This window comes from Lutra lutra, chromosome 10 (genome assembly GCF_902655055.1).
Source record: "Lutra lutra chromosome 10, mLutLut1.2, whole genome shotgun sequence".
Classification (NCBI taxonomy): domain Eukaryota; kingdom Metazoa; phylum Chordata; class Mammalia; order Carnivora; family Mustelidae; genus Lutra; species Lutra lutra.
The window spans coordinates 99708339-99724162 of record NC_062287.1 but is presented as its reverse complement, the minus strand read 5'-3'; the positions used below and the strand labels follow the sequence as shown (position 1 = coordinate 99724162).

Genomic DNA, 15824 nt, shown 5'->3' with positions numbered 1-15824 from the left:
TGACCTGAGTGGAAATCAAGAGTCAAATATTTAACTGGTTGAGCTACCCAGGCACCATACGGATTGTGTTTTCAATCTCTGAGATCCATTTATATTTGTCTGCAATACATGTTGTAAATATACTTAAATGCCTTGGCACTTATACATTTAATTGTGCTATTATATGGAAATATATGTGATGAAGACAGAAAAGGATTTTTCCAGTTTTGTATACATAAATTATTATTGTTTCTCTTCCTGTTTCTACCTTTTGCTGAAGTCAGGGCATGGGACTTACAAGAACATATACTCCAAGAATCATATGAAAAAGTTTTAGCTATGACCTGGAGTTTCTTTAGCTCTTGTCTAAATCCCTGGTGCTTAAATAACAAGAAATTTGAAAGAGTATTCTGATTTATGCCAAATAAGTATGCCTATTTATCCTTTATTTTCATCTCAGTCTCTCCTTGTGTCCAAAGAAAATATACAGAAAGAACCATTAAAATACTGGATGAGGTGAAGAATTCCACTTTGGACAGCATAGGGTAACTTAAAAAGTACAAAATGTTATGACAGAAGCTGAATTCATATCTGTAAGCAAATATAAATTATTGAGAGTCAAAATAAAAGAAAATAAATTTAGTCAAGGGGACAGATCAAAATAAACTTAATGATGGACTAAACGAATTGACTGAACATTCACTGCTAAAGTATTGTTTGTTTCTCTCGTCCTTTTTCTTTCTTTCCCTCACCCCATCTCACTCTCTCTTTCATAGGTTTCATTAAGGGAAAAAAAAAAAAGGTTCCACATCATTTATTGAATGTTCAGAATATTTACTAAAAAATACTTTATAAATATCTATCAATTTCAAAAAAGTATGAAAGCACATTATGTATATCATGCATGAGTTTTCCTTTTTACAACATTCTACCTTAATGGGTCCATGATGTAAAATAAGGAAAGATATTCAGCTCAGAAAGATATCCTCTCATAATAAATTCATTAAGTTAATGTTTATTATGCCTGAAGAATAGGGTACTTTCTCATTATTAATATATTTCATTGTTTCCATAAGCAAACATGTGAAAATATTGTGAATAAATATTATGATCCCTGCTTTATTCAAGGGAAAGCAACACGGAAGATAAGGGATTACCCACTGGTAAGTGGCCCTTCCATGAACAAGCATATGAATTTGACCTCCAAATGGAGTATTCATTTCCTCATATTTCCTTCTTTGCAGATTAATTATTTCTAACCTGCATTTTCTCCATTTGGCCTGAAATAATGGAGCAAAATAACACTGTTACTGAGTTCATACTGCTAGGATTGACCCAAGATCCAATGAAAAAGAAGATGGTATTTGTAATCTTCTTCATATTTTATGTGGGAACTGTGGTAGGGAATTTGCTCATTATTGTGACCATCAAGTCCAGCCGCACACTTGGGAGCCCCATGTACTTTTTCCTATTTTATTTGTCCCTTGCTGATTCCTGCTTCTCAACTTCCACAGCCCCCAGACTAATTGTGGATTCACTCTTTTCACAAAGAACCATATCTTACAATGAGTGCATGACTCAAGTCTTTGCAATACATTTCTTTGGCCCTGTGGAGGTCCTTGTTCTCATCTTCATGGCTATTGATCGCTATGTGGCCATTTGTAAGCCCTTACATTACCCAAACATCATGAGACAGCAAGTTTGCACAATCCTGATCATTCTTGCATGGATAGTAGCTTTTATCCATTCCACTACTGAGATAATGCTGGCCTTGAAATTGCCTTTCTGTGGACCCAATTTGATTAATCATTACTGCTGTGATTTGCAGCCCTTGCTGAAACTTGCATGCATGGACACCTATATGATCAACCTAGAATGGGTGTCTAACAGTGGGAGCATTTGCACAGGCAGTTTTGTGTTTCTGATGATTTCATACATTGTCATCTTGCATTCACTGAGAAATCACAGTGCAGAAGGGAGGAGAAAAGCTCTCTCCACCTGCATTTCTCACATCATCGTAGTAGTCTTATTCTTTGGTCCATGTATATTCATATATGCACGCCCCCCAACCACTTTCCCCATAGATAAGATGGTGTCCGTATTTTATACTATTGGGACCCCTTTTCTCAACCCATTCATCTACACACTGAGGAATGCAGAAGTTAAAAATGCCATGAGAAGGCTATGTCATATTACAACAACCTCAGAAAGCAGGAGATGAATTGAGGGTTTTGGTTGATTCTTTAATGTGTACAGATGTCAAATATAATAGTGTATATCCTCACTTGTCCAACATATTCTATTACAATGCACCTGATTTCCTTACTTTTTTCTGTACTTCTGCCCTCAAACTTGTAGCTTCCCTCATAATGCCAGCCAGGTTCTTACCTCTCCTGAGAATTCAATTCTGACATTGTTGATTATGAAATGCTCCTCACATTTCAGTCTACACTCTGGTTTGATAAGAAGAAAAATATTTATACAATCACAACTGTTCAAACAGTGATTATTCATAAATATAAAAAGAGCATATTCTCTAAGATTTGTAATTCTTTCTATAGAAAATTTCAAACAAGGTATCCTGCTTTCTCTTGAACACATCAGAGCAAAGGAACTAACTTTGTGTGTCAATAATTATTTTTATTATATCATTAGTTCATTTTAAAAATTTCCATAATGGTGAACCCAACATCAAAAGGTATGTGTGTGTGTGTGTGTGTGTGTGTGTGTGTGTGTATAAAATTTATTATTTATAATAAATTAGTATTACTATTCTCCTTATTTTTTCCTTTGACTATCAGGATAATTGAAGCATTAGGTATGGGATTTTTTAAATGTAGCATTACATGGCCTGGAGATATTCAGCTAAGTTGTATGATTTGTATATAGGAGCTACAAGAGAATTCTGCAACTCTAAAAGGAAAAGAAGCAAAATAATGTATATTGTCATAAATAAATAATAATTTAAAATACACCATAGATAAAACATATTTTCTGAAATTGACCTACAGAAAAGTAGAACCCAGTTTGGAAGGGTGGGAAGCATATTATTTCATTTACTGCTATGTTTTATAAATGGAATAAAGGAAATTACCAGAGGCATTCAGAAATACTTACTTAAATGTCTCTAGTTAGAGTAAACCTGGAGTTAGAGTGAACCTACTTTTGCAGCAGGAAGCCACTTTGTTTCTCTGTTTGTCCTTTCCTAGTAAAGTGGTAGTGTGGATTAACAAATTAGAATTGCCAATAGAATTCTGGTGTTCATAGTTAACAGAGCAGATTAGCAACCATGCCTTGAATATGTACATTCCAGGGGTATTCTAATGAATTTTTAACTTATTGATTTCAGAGAGTACAAGAGTGTTAATTCAAAGGTGTATATGCCCCTAATGTTTATACCAGCGTTATCTGCAATAGCAAAACTATGGACACAGCCCAAGTTTCCATTGAATGATGAATGGAAAAGACATGGGGTATATATTACTCAGCCATTAAGAAGAATGAGATCGTGCCATTTGCAATGACAAGGTTTGAGCTAGAGACTATTAGGCTGAGCTAATCAAGTCAGTCAATGAAAGAGAAATACCACATGATTTCCTTCATGTGGAAATTAAGAAAACAATGAGTTTAGGGAAAAACAGAGAGAAGTGGGCAAATCAAGAAATGGTTTCTTAACTATAGAAAACAAACAGATGGTTACCAGAGGGGAGGTGTCTAGAAAGAGGGGTTAAATAGGTGATGGGGATTAAGGAGTGGACATGTTGTGATGAGCACTTGGTATGGTATGTAAGTGTTGAATCTCTAAATTGTACACCTGGAAATCATACTACACTGTACATTAACTAACTGTAATCTAAAAAAAAAAAACCTTGAAAAATAAATAAAAAATAAAATTCATTACTTTCATGTATTCAAGTTGACCACATCCTTAGTAACTGTTACAAGATTCCATTTTATTTTTAATGTTGTTGCCCATTATTTACCTGGAAAAACCTTTTTAATGCCGAGTTTCCTCCTGCCAAAAGTTATTTTAAAATAAATTCATTGAAATATGATGTTTTCAATGTTCTCACTACTTTTTGATTTCTGGGTTATTATGAAGTTAATGACTGCACTAGTGTGCAAAGTTGGCATGTTCATGGACAAATTATATATATATATATATATATATATATATATATATATATATATAACAAATTGATTTTTGATGTACCACAATCTAAGTAATTAGCACATCTATCTTCTCTATATAGTTATGAGTGTGTGTGTGTGTAAGAATTGAACTATACCCTTTCCACATATAAGTGAGATCATGCAGTATTTCTCTTTCTGTATCTTTTTTATTTCACTTAACATCAAGACCTCCAGCTCCATCCAGCTCTGATTTGTTACTGTCAATGACAGAATTTTCCTCTTTTTAATGTCTGAATAATAAAGATCTCACATTTTTTTTCTTGATTCTCAGTTAGGGATGAAGTTGTATCTATACCTTGGCTTCTGTGAGTAATGATGCATTGAACTCAGGAATGTAGATAACCCTTCACAATCATGATTTCAGATTCTTTGGATATATACCCAACATTAGGATTGATAGATGGCAGTTCTACTTTCTATTTTTTGAAGAACTAATAAATTCTCTATAATGACTGCACCAATTTATATGCCCATCAGTAGTGTACATGGGATCCCTTGATTCCACATCCTCACCAATATTTCGTATCTCTTATCTTCTCAATAACAGTCCAACAAAGTTGATTTGATAATTCATTACGATTTTGATTTGCATTTCCCTGATGATGACTGCTGTTGAGCACCCTTTGAGGCACCTGTTCACCATTCATAAGTCTTTGAGAAATGTCCGCTCGGTCCCTCTGCTCATTGTATAATTAGAGGAGATGAAGGAAATTGCCATAGTTTCTGCTCCATTTTCCTGTGAGCCTGAAACGGCTCTAACAAAGAGTCCATTATTTAAAAAGATGTTAAGAAGAAGAGAAAATTGAATATTAGACAAAAATCATCTACTCAGAAGGATATAGAAAAGAAAGAAAATAACTTACAAAGGGGAAAAAACATTTAATATTATGAACTGACTCCCAAATATGTAATATTTATATCACATGCCAATGCAATGTACTTGAAAGGCAGAAGTTGACGGAACAGACAGAATAATCTTCAGCAAGAAAAGTAAAGGACTGATACACACATCAGTATGATAGATCCCAGAACAAAGAAACCATGCACTATGAGTAAATGCTATGACTCAATGTGCAGAAAGTTATAGAATAGATAATACTAAAATGGAGTGATACAAATCAGGACAATAGTTGCAACTGAGGGAATTAACTGAAAAGGAACGTGACAGAGCTTTCTGGGTTGATGAAAGTATTCTAGGTCTTGAATTCTTAATGGCTATGTGAGTATATACATTAATAAAAACTCATCAAACCATATCCTTAAAAGGACAGTAATTCATTATGTACAAAATTTATCTCAGAAAAAGAATTGTATTGCTAAACAAAACAAAACCAACAACAACAAAAAAAAAACCCTTACTAATATATCTAAGCATCTCCCCACCAAAAAAAAAAAAAAAAAAAAATCAGATTTAGTGGTTATTTCTGGGGGGGGCTAGAATAGTCATTGTCATTAAGAATTTCACTCCCATGAGTGGAAGATTACAAATATTTTATTGAAAATTAGTATATCATAGTTACTCTAAATGGTGGCCTTAGATTTCACAAAAGTGAAAAACTTCTGTAATGAAATTATGTCATCAACAAAGTGTAAACCAATCCACAAACTGAGAGAAAATGCTTGCAAATCATGTTTAAAATAAGGAACTTGTTTGCCGATTTTACAAAGATTTTATTAATATTACTTAATAATAAAAAGGCAACAACCCCAATTAGAAATTGACCAAATATCTGAATAAACATATCTCCACAAAAATATTCAAATGGCCAAAAGAACATGAAAAGATGTTTAAGTCCTTTAGGTAATAGGAAATGTGAACCTCAGCCATAAAGAGATACTGCTTTCCACCCATTAGGGTATCTATGAAAAAAAAAAGAAAAAAAAAAGAGTAACAAGTTTTAATGACATGGTGGTGGAATTGGAGTCCTCATAAATTGCTGATAGTAATGGGAAATGGTGCAATCGCTTTGGAAAACAATGTGTTTTAGCTCCTCAAAAGATTAAACATTTAATAACAATGACCTAGCAATTTTAATTAATGTTAGGCATTTACCTAAGGGAAATGAAATACACATGCACACAAAAAGTTGTACACGATTGTTCATTGCATCAATATTCATAGTTACTAAAATGGGGGAACAATCTACATGCCATTCAACTGATGCATGTGTAAATTATGTATTCATAAACTGGAGTGTTATTCTTCTACAACGTGAATAAAACTTATGCTAAGAACATTACCCTAAATGAAAGAAACAGGTTAAAGAAGAAAACATACCGTATAATTCCTTTTATATGAAATGTCTAGAAAAGCTAATCTATAATGAAGCAAAGGAGATTAGGCGACCCTTTGGTGGCTCAGTCTGTTCAGCCACCAACTCTTGATTTCTGCTCAGGTCAAGATCTCATGGTCATGGAATCAAGTCCAGTTGTGCTTTGTATTCATTGTGGAGTCAGCTTAAGAGAGTCACCTTCTTCCTCTACCAGTCCCCCAGTGCTCCAAAGGGGAGCTCTCTTTCTCTCTCTTTAAAACAAAAGAAAGAAGATTAGTATTTGTCTAGGACCCCTTAGATGGTGATGTAGAGGAATGATTAGTGACTATAATGGGTATGGAGTTTCTCTTTAGAGTTGTAAAGGTGTTGTAAAATTAGATAGTGTCCATTGTTTCCCAGCCTTCTATACTAAAAACCATTAAACTCTATACTTTAAATACATGAATGGTATAATATGTGGACTATATCTCACTGACAAGGCAAAGCAGGAAAGAGGCAAATACCCATGGCGTGAAGGTGAATGTCACCTGACCAGTCAAGCAACTAGAGCTAATAGCTGAATGTGAGACAGATCAAGCATGAAACCCAGGTAATAATGTGGCACCACATTCCTCCCTTCTCCTGCTGGTAGGCATAGATGCCTTAGCATTGCCCTGCATTTCATCATGATACTATGAGACCATAGATGAACAGAGATATGGAACTATTCTCCATCTTTAGGGTACTCATGGGCCTGACTTGGCAGGACTTTGGCTCACATTATGGGGGTACTTCTGAAATCCTACCCACAGATATTCCCTGTTGCTGCTGAAGTAGTAGATACTGTGTGACATGATTAGAACCTAATATGCCCAGCAGCTTTCCCATCAAGCTTGCTTTATGCTTTAAATGCTCCTGCTGCAAATTCTGATTCTGTTTTTTTTTTTTTTTTTTCCCTATAACTTCTGGAAATGTCCAGTGACATGGGGGAGATGGCAGTGCAAATGGCCCACTCTGGAGTTGAACTTTAGCCCTTGGGAAAGGTAAGTCAATAGCTAATTTCCCCCTTTTATGGCTATTTGGAAAAGGAACATATTGTCTCTCTTAAAAGGTCCAGTGAGATCAAGAAATCAGCTGAGTAAGTGGTGAAACTAGCCAGGGGTATGCAGCTTATAAGTTCTTCTAGGAATAGAAATGGGTAAGAGTCTGACATTTTGGACATTTTATGAAAAAAGAAGATTTGATGAAAATAGAAAGGGTAAAGAAAAAAAAAGGAAAAAAGGGGGAGAAAGGGAAAAATAGGAATAGTAGAGGAATAACAAAGGATGTTAGTGGTCAAGATCAGTATCAATGGCTTACAATCAAAAAGTAGACGCATGGAAGCCTGCATTACAATTTCTCCCAGGTATAAACTAGAAGTCAATTTCCCAATGATTTCTGCAGAAATCAACAAAAATTTAATTAAAAAGAAAAGCAGTGAACATCAATGGCACTATTGAATCAGCACTCTTCCAATCAAATGGAACTTTCAAAAGAAAGTTCCATTTGATTTTCAAGAGTAGAAGAAATAAAATTCAATAGAGAAAGAACCCCAAATAGACATTTAATACACTATGTTAAAAATTTATCATCTTTATATATACTTTACAACATTAATCTCATGAACAAGATATCAATCATAAAACAATTGCTTCTGTTTATAGAAATGTTTTGGATTCATGTTTGGTCCTAAATGCAACAATTGATTGGTTTTTAAATTTAGCAAATAAAGAAAACATTTAAAATTTTTAACAGGTTGAAAAGACATCCTGGAATTAGCTCTTTTGCTCTTTGGATGTCATCTTTTTAAAAATGAAAAGGCAATACACGGACTAGGAAAAATACTATATGTGTATAGAGACACAGACTTATGTATAAGCATTTTTTAACATTTCAATTTTACTTTATTTTTTTTCAGTGTTCCAAGATTCATTGTTTATGCATCACACCTATGACCCTGCAATTTCACTACAGATGTAGTGAAAAGAAGGGCCATATGTAACCCAATGTTCAAAGCAGTAATGGTCACTATCATTAAACTGTGGAAAGAGCCAACATGTCCTTCAACAGATGTATAAGCATTTTATTTTATATAAAACTTACATATTCTATTTCACATATAAAAATGTATTTAAAATACATTTAATTTATATTTTTATATTTAATTTATATTTAATATTTTGTGTAAACCATATATATAAGAAAAAGACCTGTATCTAGAACATATAACCACACTTACAGCTTACTAATAAGAAACACAGAACTACTATTTTTATGTTGTACACAAGACTTGAAAAGAAATTTAAAAAAAGATATACAAATGCTGGATTTTAGGGTAGTTCTATTTTTAACTTTTTAAGGAAGCTCGGTATGTTTTCTAGAGTGGTTACATCACTTAGCTTTCCCACTGACAGTGCGAGAGTGTTGCCTTTCTCCACACCTTTGCCAACATGTCTTATTTGTTGTATGGTTGATTTTAGCCATTCTGGCAAGCGTGACGTGATATCTTCTAGTAGTTTTGATTTGTATTTCCTTGATGTTCAGTAATGTTGAGCATCTTTTCATGTGTCTGTTAACCATCCCAATGTCTTCCTTTGAGATATGTTTATTCAAGTCTTCTGACCTTTTTGAATTGATTACCTGTTTTTGATTGTTGAGTTTTTGAGGTTTTTTCTATACTTTAGATGCGACCCAACATTCCAGAAATTGCAGTACTAACAGGTATTTGCAGAAAGAATACAGAAAAAAACAAGAATACTAATTCAAAGGGATACCTGCACCCTGATATTTATAATTGGATTATCTACAAAGGCCAATTATGGACACAGCCTGAATATCCATCAAATGATGAATGGTTAAAGAAAATGTGAGAATAGATAGATAGATAGATAGATATGGATAGATAGATAGATAGATAGATAGGCAAACCCAGAAAAGACTCTTTTTTATCATTTTTTAAAATTTTATTTTACTTTTTTCACTATTCAAGATTCACTGCTTATGCACACCCAGTGCTCCATGCAGTGTGTGTCCTCCTTCATACCCACCACCAGGCTCACCCATCCCCCTCCCCCCAGCCTTCCAAAACCCTCAGTGTGTTTCTCAGAGTTCACAGTCTCTCATGGTTTGTCTCCCCTCCAGTTTCCTCCAATTCACTTTTCTTTTCCTTTTCCTAAGGTCCTCTATGTTATTCCTTAATCTCCACAAGTAAGTGAAACCATATGATAATTGACTTTCTCTGCTTAATGTATTTCACTCAGCATAATCACCTCCAGTCCTGTTCATGTTGATACAAAAGTTGCATATTGGGCGCCTGGGTTGCTCAGTTGTTAAGCGTCTGCCTTCAACTCAGGTCATGATCCCAAGGTTCTGACATCGAGCTCTGCATCAGGCTCCCTGCTCAACAGGAAGCCTTCTTCCCCCTTCCTCACTCCCCCTGCTTGTGTTCCCTCTCTCACTGTGTCTCTTTCTATCAAATAAATAAATGAAAACTTAAAAACAAAGTTGGCTATTCATCCTTTCTGATGGAGGCATAACATTACACTGTATATATGCCATATCTTCTTTATGAAACAGGCTCTAAAATCTAGAGAACAAAGTGGTGGTTACCATAAGGTAGGTGCGTAGGTGCATGGGGAATGGGTTTTACCTTGTATATTAACTAACTGGAATTTAAAAGAGAACTTTATCCTTTTTGAGGTTATCTTGTGTATGATGTAAGAGAATGGGTCAGTTTCATTCTTCTGTATGTAGCTGTCCAATTTTCCCAGCACCATTAATTGAAGAGACTGTCTTTTTTTTTCCCCCCATTGGATATTTTTCCCTGATTTGTCAAAGCTTAGTTGACCATAGAGTTGAGGGTCAATTTCTGGAGTCTTTATTCCATTCCATTGATCTATGCATCTGTTTTTGTGCCAATAGCATGCTGTCTTGGTAACCATAGCTTTGTAATATAGCTTGAAGTCAGGCAACATGATGCTCCCCCTTCGTTGTTCTTTTTCAACATTCCCTTGGTGATTTGGGGTCTTTTCTGGTTCCATACAACTTTTAGGATTGCTTGTTCCAGCTTATTGTGAGACAGGAATCCATCAAAATCCTAGAAGAAAACATAGTCAGTAAACTTTTTAAAATTGGCCACAGCAAATTTTTCAAGACACTTCTCCAAAGGCAAGGGAAACAAAAGAAAAATGAGCTTTTGGGAATTCATCAAGATAAAAACCATGTGCACATCAAATGACACAGTCAACAAAACTAAGAGGCAACCCATGGAATGGGAGAAGACATTTGCAAATGACATAAATAAACGGCTGGTATCCAACACCAACAAATAACTTCTCAATCTCAACACCCTCAAACCAAATAATTGCATCAAGAAATGGGCAGAGGACATGAACAGACAGTTCTCCAAAGGAGACTTACAACAATATCTGGTGCATGATAAATAATGAATTTAAAAAAAGTATAAAGGAAGGTGAATAAAGTTAAAAAAATGTAGAGCAAAAAAATACTCAGTTGAAGGAATTTTTTCATATTTTTATTTTATCTGATTCAGACTTTGAGACTTCAAGCTAGATCTCTTCAAGAAACCACAATTTGTTTTAACTCCTGCTTAAAAAACGTAATGAGAAAGTAATTGAAACTGAGATTCTCAGTGAAAGAACAAATAGCTTACCTTGATAATCTTCCTGCTATCAGCAACATTTCATCATATGATTGGGAGTTGTTCATGTTATTTTTCTCTTTTAATTAGTTAATTTTTGATAACATTTCATTATGAAAGGTATTTTTAAATACATGGCTACATCTACACACAAAAAACTTCAGGATTAAGATATTCCACTTATTCCTTCCACCTATACTCATTAATCAACAGAAATTTCTTGAACCCAAAGAATGTATCAGACACACTGATGGTTCCTGGGACTTCAGCGATAAATAGTGAGGAACCTAAGTCTTGTCTTCACAGAGCTTCAAACCCACTGAGAGACACCTAGAGGGGAGCGGAAAATGACAACACCATGTTATATATGCTAAGATAGCAGCATCACAGGGTCCTGTAAGTATGTTTGAGGGACACACAACAAAGGCTGGAGGGTTCAGGAAAGGTTCCAATTGAAAAGACATACAAAAGAGAACCTGAAAGAAGGAATCAAGTCAGCGGATGGAATCAAGTCAGCAGTGTGAATATGTTCACATCATTTGGTGTAAGAATATTCGTATAAGAGAGAATACATAACGAATGCCAGGGGGTGAAAAGCAGTATGCAGGAAACCTCATGAATTCGGTGTGGCTACAGTTGTTGATTCATCTATTCAAGCAATTATTTATTGTACTTTCACTGTGTGTCAGGCAATGTGCTCAGCAACAAGCTCATAAAAGGTAAATAGCAGAATATGAACTTGGAGAGACAGGAACAGAGAAGATGATGAAGAGTCTCATAATCCTGTTAAAGATTACTGCTAATACCCTGAGGCACACATTAGAAGACCTTTTGATCCAGTGAGTGATGCAGTCTGATTTCAACTTGAGATGATAACTGTATAGGTTATCAGTGTGGGAAATGGAATGAGGGGAACAAGAGTGACAGCAGAATGTTACTGAAATGACTTGGGTGTGAAAAGAAAGAACCCTGAAGTCTGGTGGTGCCAGTGAGAATACAGAATGTGGTAGACCCTGTTCTGTCCAGCCCCACTTCCTAGCTGCTCTGTATCTGTGCTACTAAGAGGTCAGAGCTCCATGCCCCACCTTCTGTACAGTTGCCCCAGGACAAAATTATAGGCTATGCCCACAATCCTAGGACCCAGCAGGGACCAATGAATGACAGGCTGGTCCCATACCTTCAGTTGGAACCAGTACTATATTGCAATATATATGCCAGAGTTCTCATGGTTGCAGGATAAAGCCAAGCCCCAACTGGGACCATAACCTTCTTCCTGTACTGTAGTCAGCTTCTCTCAACACTTGTCCTTAGAAATCACTTTCATGAAAATACTCAATGAGAATCTACCTAGGGAAACCAAACTATCAAAAAGATAGAAGATTTTAAGAAATATTTAAAGAAATAACCAGAAGAATTTGACATGGGATGAATATTTAAGAAGAAATCATGGAGGAAAACCAGATTCCTTTGATGACTGGGAGGATGATGGAGCAGAGAAGATGAGTCTTCTTTACCAGTTTAAGTGGCTTCTCCCTCTTAATCTGAAGGGAGATTAATTAACTCTGCATTGCCTAAGGAAACTGTCATGCTCCTCTCCCAGGCAGTAGCCCTGAAAGAAAGGGCTGATTCTCCTCAGGACCTACCCCCCACCACCCTCTTTACTCCTAGACCTATAACTAAGACATGATTCCCAGCACACCTCAAAAGGTGAGGTTTCACGTGTGACCCATGAGGAGCACCTATATTCCAAAATAATGATGTGCTTTCTAATTTAAAAGGACAGAAATAGGGTAATCCTGGAAGAAACATAAAATTCAATCAAGCCAAATTTCTTGATATGGGTTCACTTAAAAGAGATCCTTCACTTAATATTGTAGCTGGGGAACTGAGTAAAAGTTAACAGTTTTTCTGCATGGAGGCTGAAATATGGATCAAAATGTGACCCATATTATGCAAATGAGAATTTGACCTGACTTGATTCTAGGAAAGGGAGAGATTTAAAGGTATAGGGAGGTTGGAATGTTAGATTGGATTTGTCATTTAAGATCTGCTAAACCTCCCTGGGAGGGTCCAGAAGACATATCTTTTATCATGACTGTGAGAAATAAATTTGTCATGCTAGTCCCAGCACCCTTGAAAACCTCTGTGATCACTGTATTTTTGTAGACCAGACCATTATTGTCACTGAACTGGGAAATCCCAATACAAGGGGAAATAGTTAACCCCCTGTAATAGTTGCCAAGTGGTAGCACTCAAGCTCCTTAAAGGCAAGGAAGGTGTGCTTACCATAGAGGACAGAAGACGCAATACAACAATCAGAATAATCAGTACACTTCCAATGAGGTAGGCACCTGCTGTGAGGAGCACTGGATGTTAGATGTAACTAATAAAACATTAAAAACTACATCAAAAACTAATTATGTACTATACAGTGGCTAACGAAACATAAAAAAGAGTATATTTATGATGAACACCAAGTAATGTAGAGAATTACTGCCACACTTAAGAAAAGTAGATTTCAGGAAATCTTGAAAAGTTTCAGCTATTACTTGGAAATTCTTTAGCTTATTTTCTAAATTCCTGGTGCTTAAAATAACATGGAATGTAAAAGAATATTTTGACTTACGCCAAATGTTTTCTATTTACCCTTTATTTTAGTCTCAGTCTCTTCTTGTGCCTTAGGAAAATATGTGGATGGATTCATTGATATACTGAACGAGGCAAAGAATTTGTACTTTGTACTTTGTACAACACAATATAATTTTTAAAGTACATATTTTGTAATAGGAAATGAATTTAAAACTCTACACAACTAGACATTATTGAGGGTTAAAGTAACAGGATATAAAAGTCAAGGTAATAGATTTAAATACATTTTACGATAGACTGGACCAACTGACTGAATGCTCCCTGCTAAAATAAGGTCTGTTTCTCACTTGTTCGCTCCTTCTCTCTCTCCCTCTCTATCTCTTTAAGGTTTCATAATGGAAAACACTATCAGATGTTTCTACAACATTCCTTGAATGTTCAGAATATTATTAGGAGACACTTCACAACTGATTTATCAGGTTCAAATGGTGTGAGTGCACATTATGCAAAACATGCATGATTTTTCTTCATTTGTCTACATGCTACCCTAACTGGTCCTTGCTGTAAACTAAACAAAGATATTCAGCTCAGAAAGATAACCTCTTACCAAATCCCCTAAATTAATATTTATTGTGCCTGAGGAATCAGGTACTGTTTCATTATTGATATATTTCACCTCTTCCATTAGCAATTAGGTGAATAGATTGTGAATGAATTTTATGTCTTGCACTTTATTCAAAAGAAAACAACACAAAAGGTAAGGGATTACCCACTGGTAAGTGGCACATCCATTATCAAGCATATGGATTTGAGCCTCCAAATGGAGTATTCACTTCATATTGTTTTTTTCTTTGCAGATTATTTTTAACCAGTGCTTTCTCCACTTTGCCTGAAAAAATGTGGCAAAATATCAGCGTAACTGAATTCATACTGTTAGGATTGGCCCAAGAGCCTACGAAAAAGAAGATGGTATTTGTAATCTTCTTCATTTTCTATGTGGGAACCATGATAGGGAATTTGCTTATTATTGTGACCATCAAGTTCAGCCAGACACTTAGAAGCCCCATGTATTATTTCCTATTTTACTTGTCCCTTGCTGATTCCTGCTTCTCAACTACAACAGCCCTCAGACTAATTGTGGATTCACTCTCCGCAAAAAAACATAACTTAAAATGAGTGCATGATTCAAGTCTTTGCCCTACATTTATTTGGTGGCATGGAGATCTTTGTGCTTATCTTCATGGCCGCTGATCGCTATGTGGCCATCTGTAAGCCCTTACATTACCCAACCATCATGAGAAAGCAGGTCTGTACCATCCTGATTATCCTTGCATGGATAGGGGCTTTTATCCATTCTATCACCCAGATTATCTTGGCCTTGAGAATACCTTTCTGTGGACCCAATTTAATTGATCATTACTGCTGTGATTTGCAGCCCTTGCTGAAACTTGCTTGCATGGACAAATACATGATCAATCTACTGATGGTGTCTAACAGTGGGGCCCTTTGCTCAAGCAGTTTTGTAATTCTGGTGATCTCATACATTGTCATCTTGCATTCCCTGAGAAACCACAGTGCAGAAGGGAGGAAAAAAGCTCTCTCGACTTGCACTTCTCACATCATAGTAGTAGTCTTACTCTATGGTCCATGTATATTCATATACACACGCCCTCCAACCACTTTTCCTATGGACAAGATGGTGGCCATATTTTATACTATTGGGACACCTTTTCTCAACCCATTCATCTACACCCTGAGGAATGCGGAAGTGAAAAACACCATGAGAAAGCTATAGCATATCACAACTACCTCAGAAAGCAAGAGATGAACTGAGGGTTTTTTTTGATTCCACAATCTGTACAGATATTAAATAAAATGGTGTGTATCCTCATTTGACCAAGCACTCTATTACAATGCACCTGATTTCCTTACTTTTTTCTGTATTTCTGCCCTCAAACTAGTAGCTTCCATCATATCACCAGCCTGGTTCTTAACTTTTCACGAGAGCTCAATTCTGACATTGCTGATTATGAAATACTACTCACATTTCAGTCTACACTCTGGTTTGATAAGGAGAAAGATATTTATACAATCACAACTGATCACACAGT

The 15824-nt window shown here is 35.6% G+C and overlaps 1 protein-coding gene and 1 pseudogene across 1 annotated transcript; both read left to right on the top strand.

The window, feature by feature from the left end:
• The first annotated feature begins 1267 nt into the window (after nt 1–1267).
• LOC125078569 (olfactory receptor 4C11-like) lies at nt 1268–2200 on the top strand. The gene has a single exon (XM_047691458.1). The coding sequence runs from the start codon at nt 1268–1270 to the stop codon at nt 2198–2200; it is 933 nt and encodes a 310-aa protein (XP_047547414.1).
• A 12410-nt stretch (nt 2201–14610) lies between these two features.
• LOC125078583 (olfactory receptor 4C11-like) lies at nt 14611–15508 on the top strand (annotated as a pseudogene).
• Nucleotides 15509–15824: the final 316 nt, after the last annotated feature.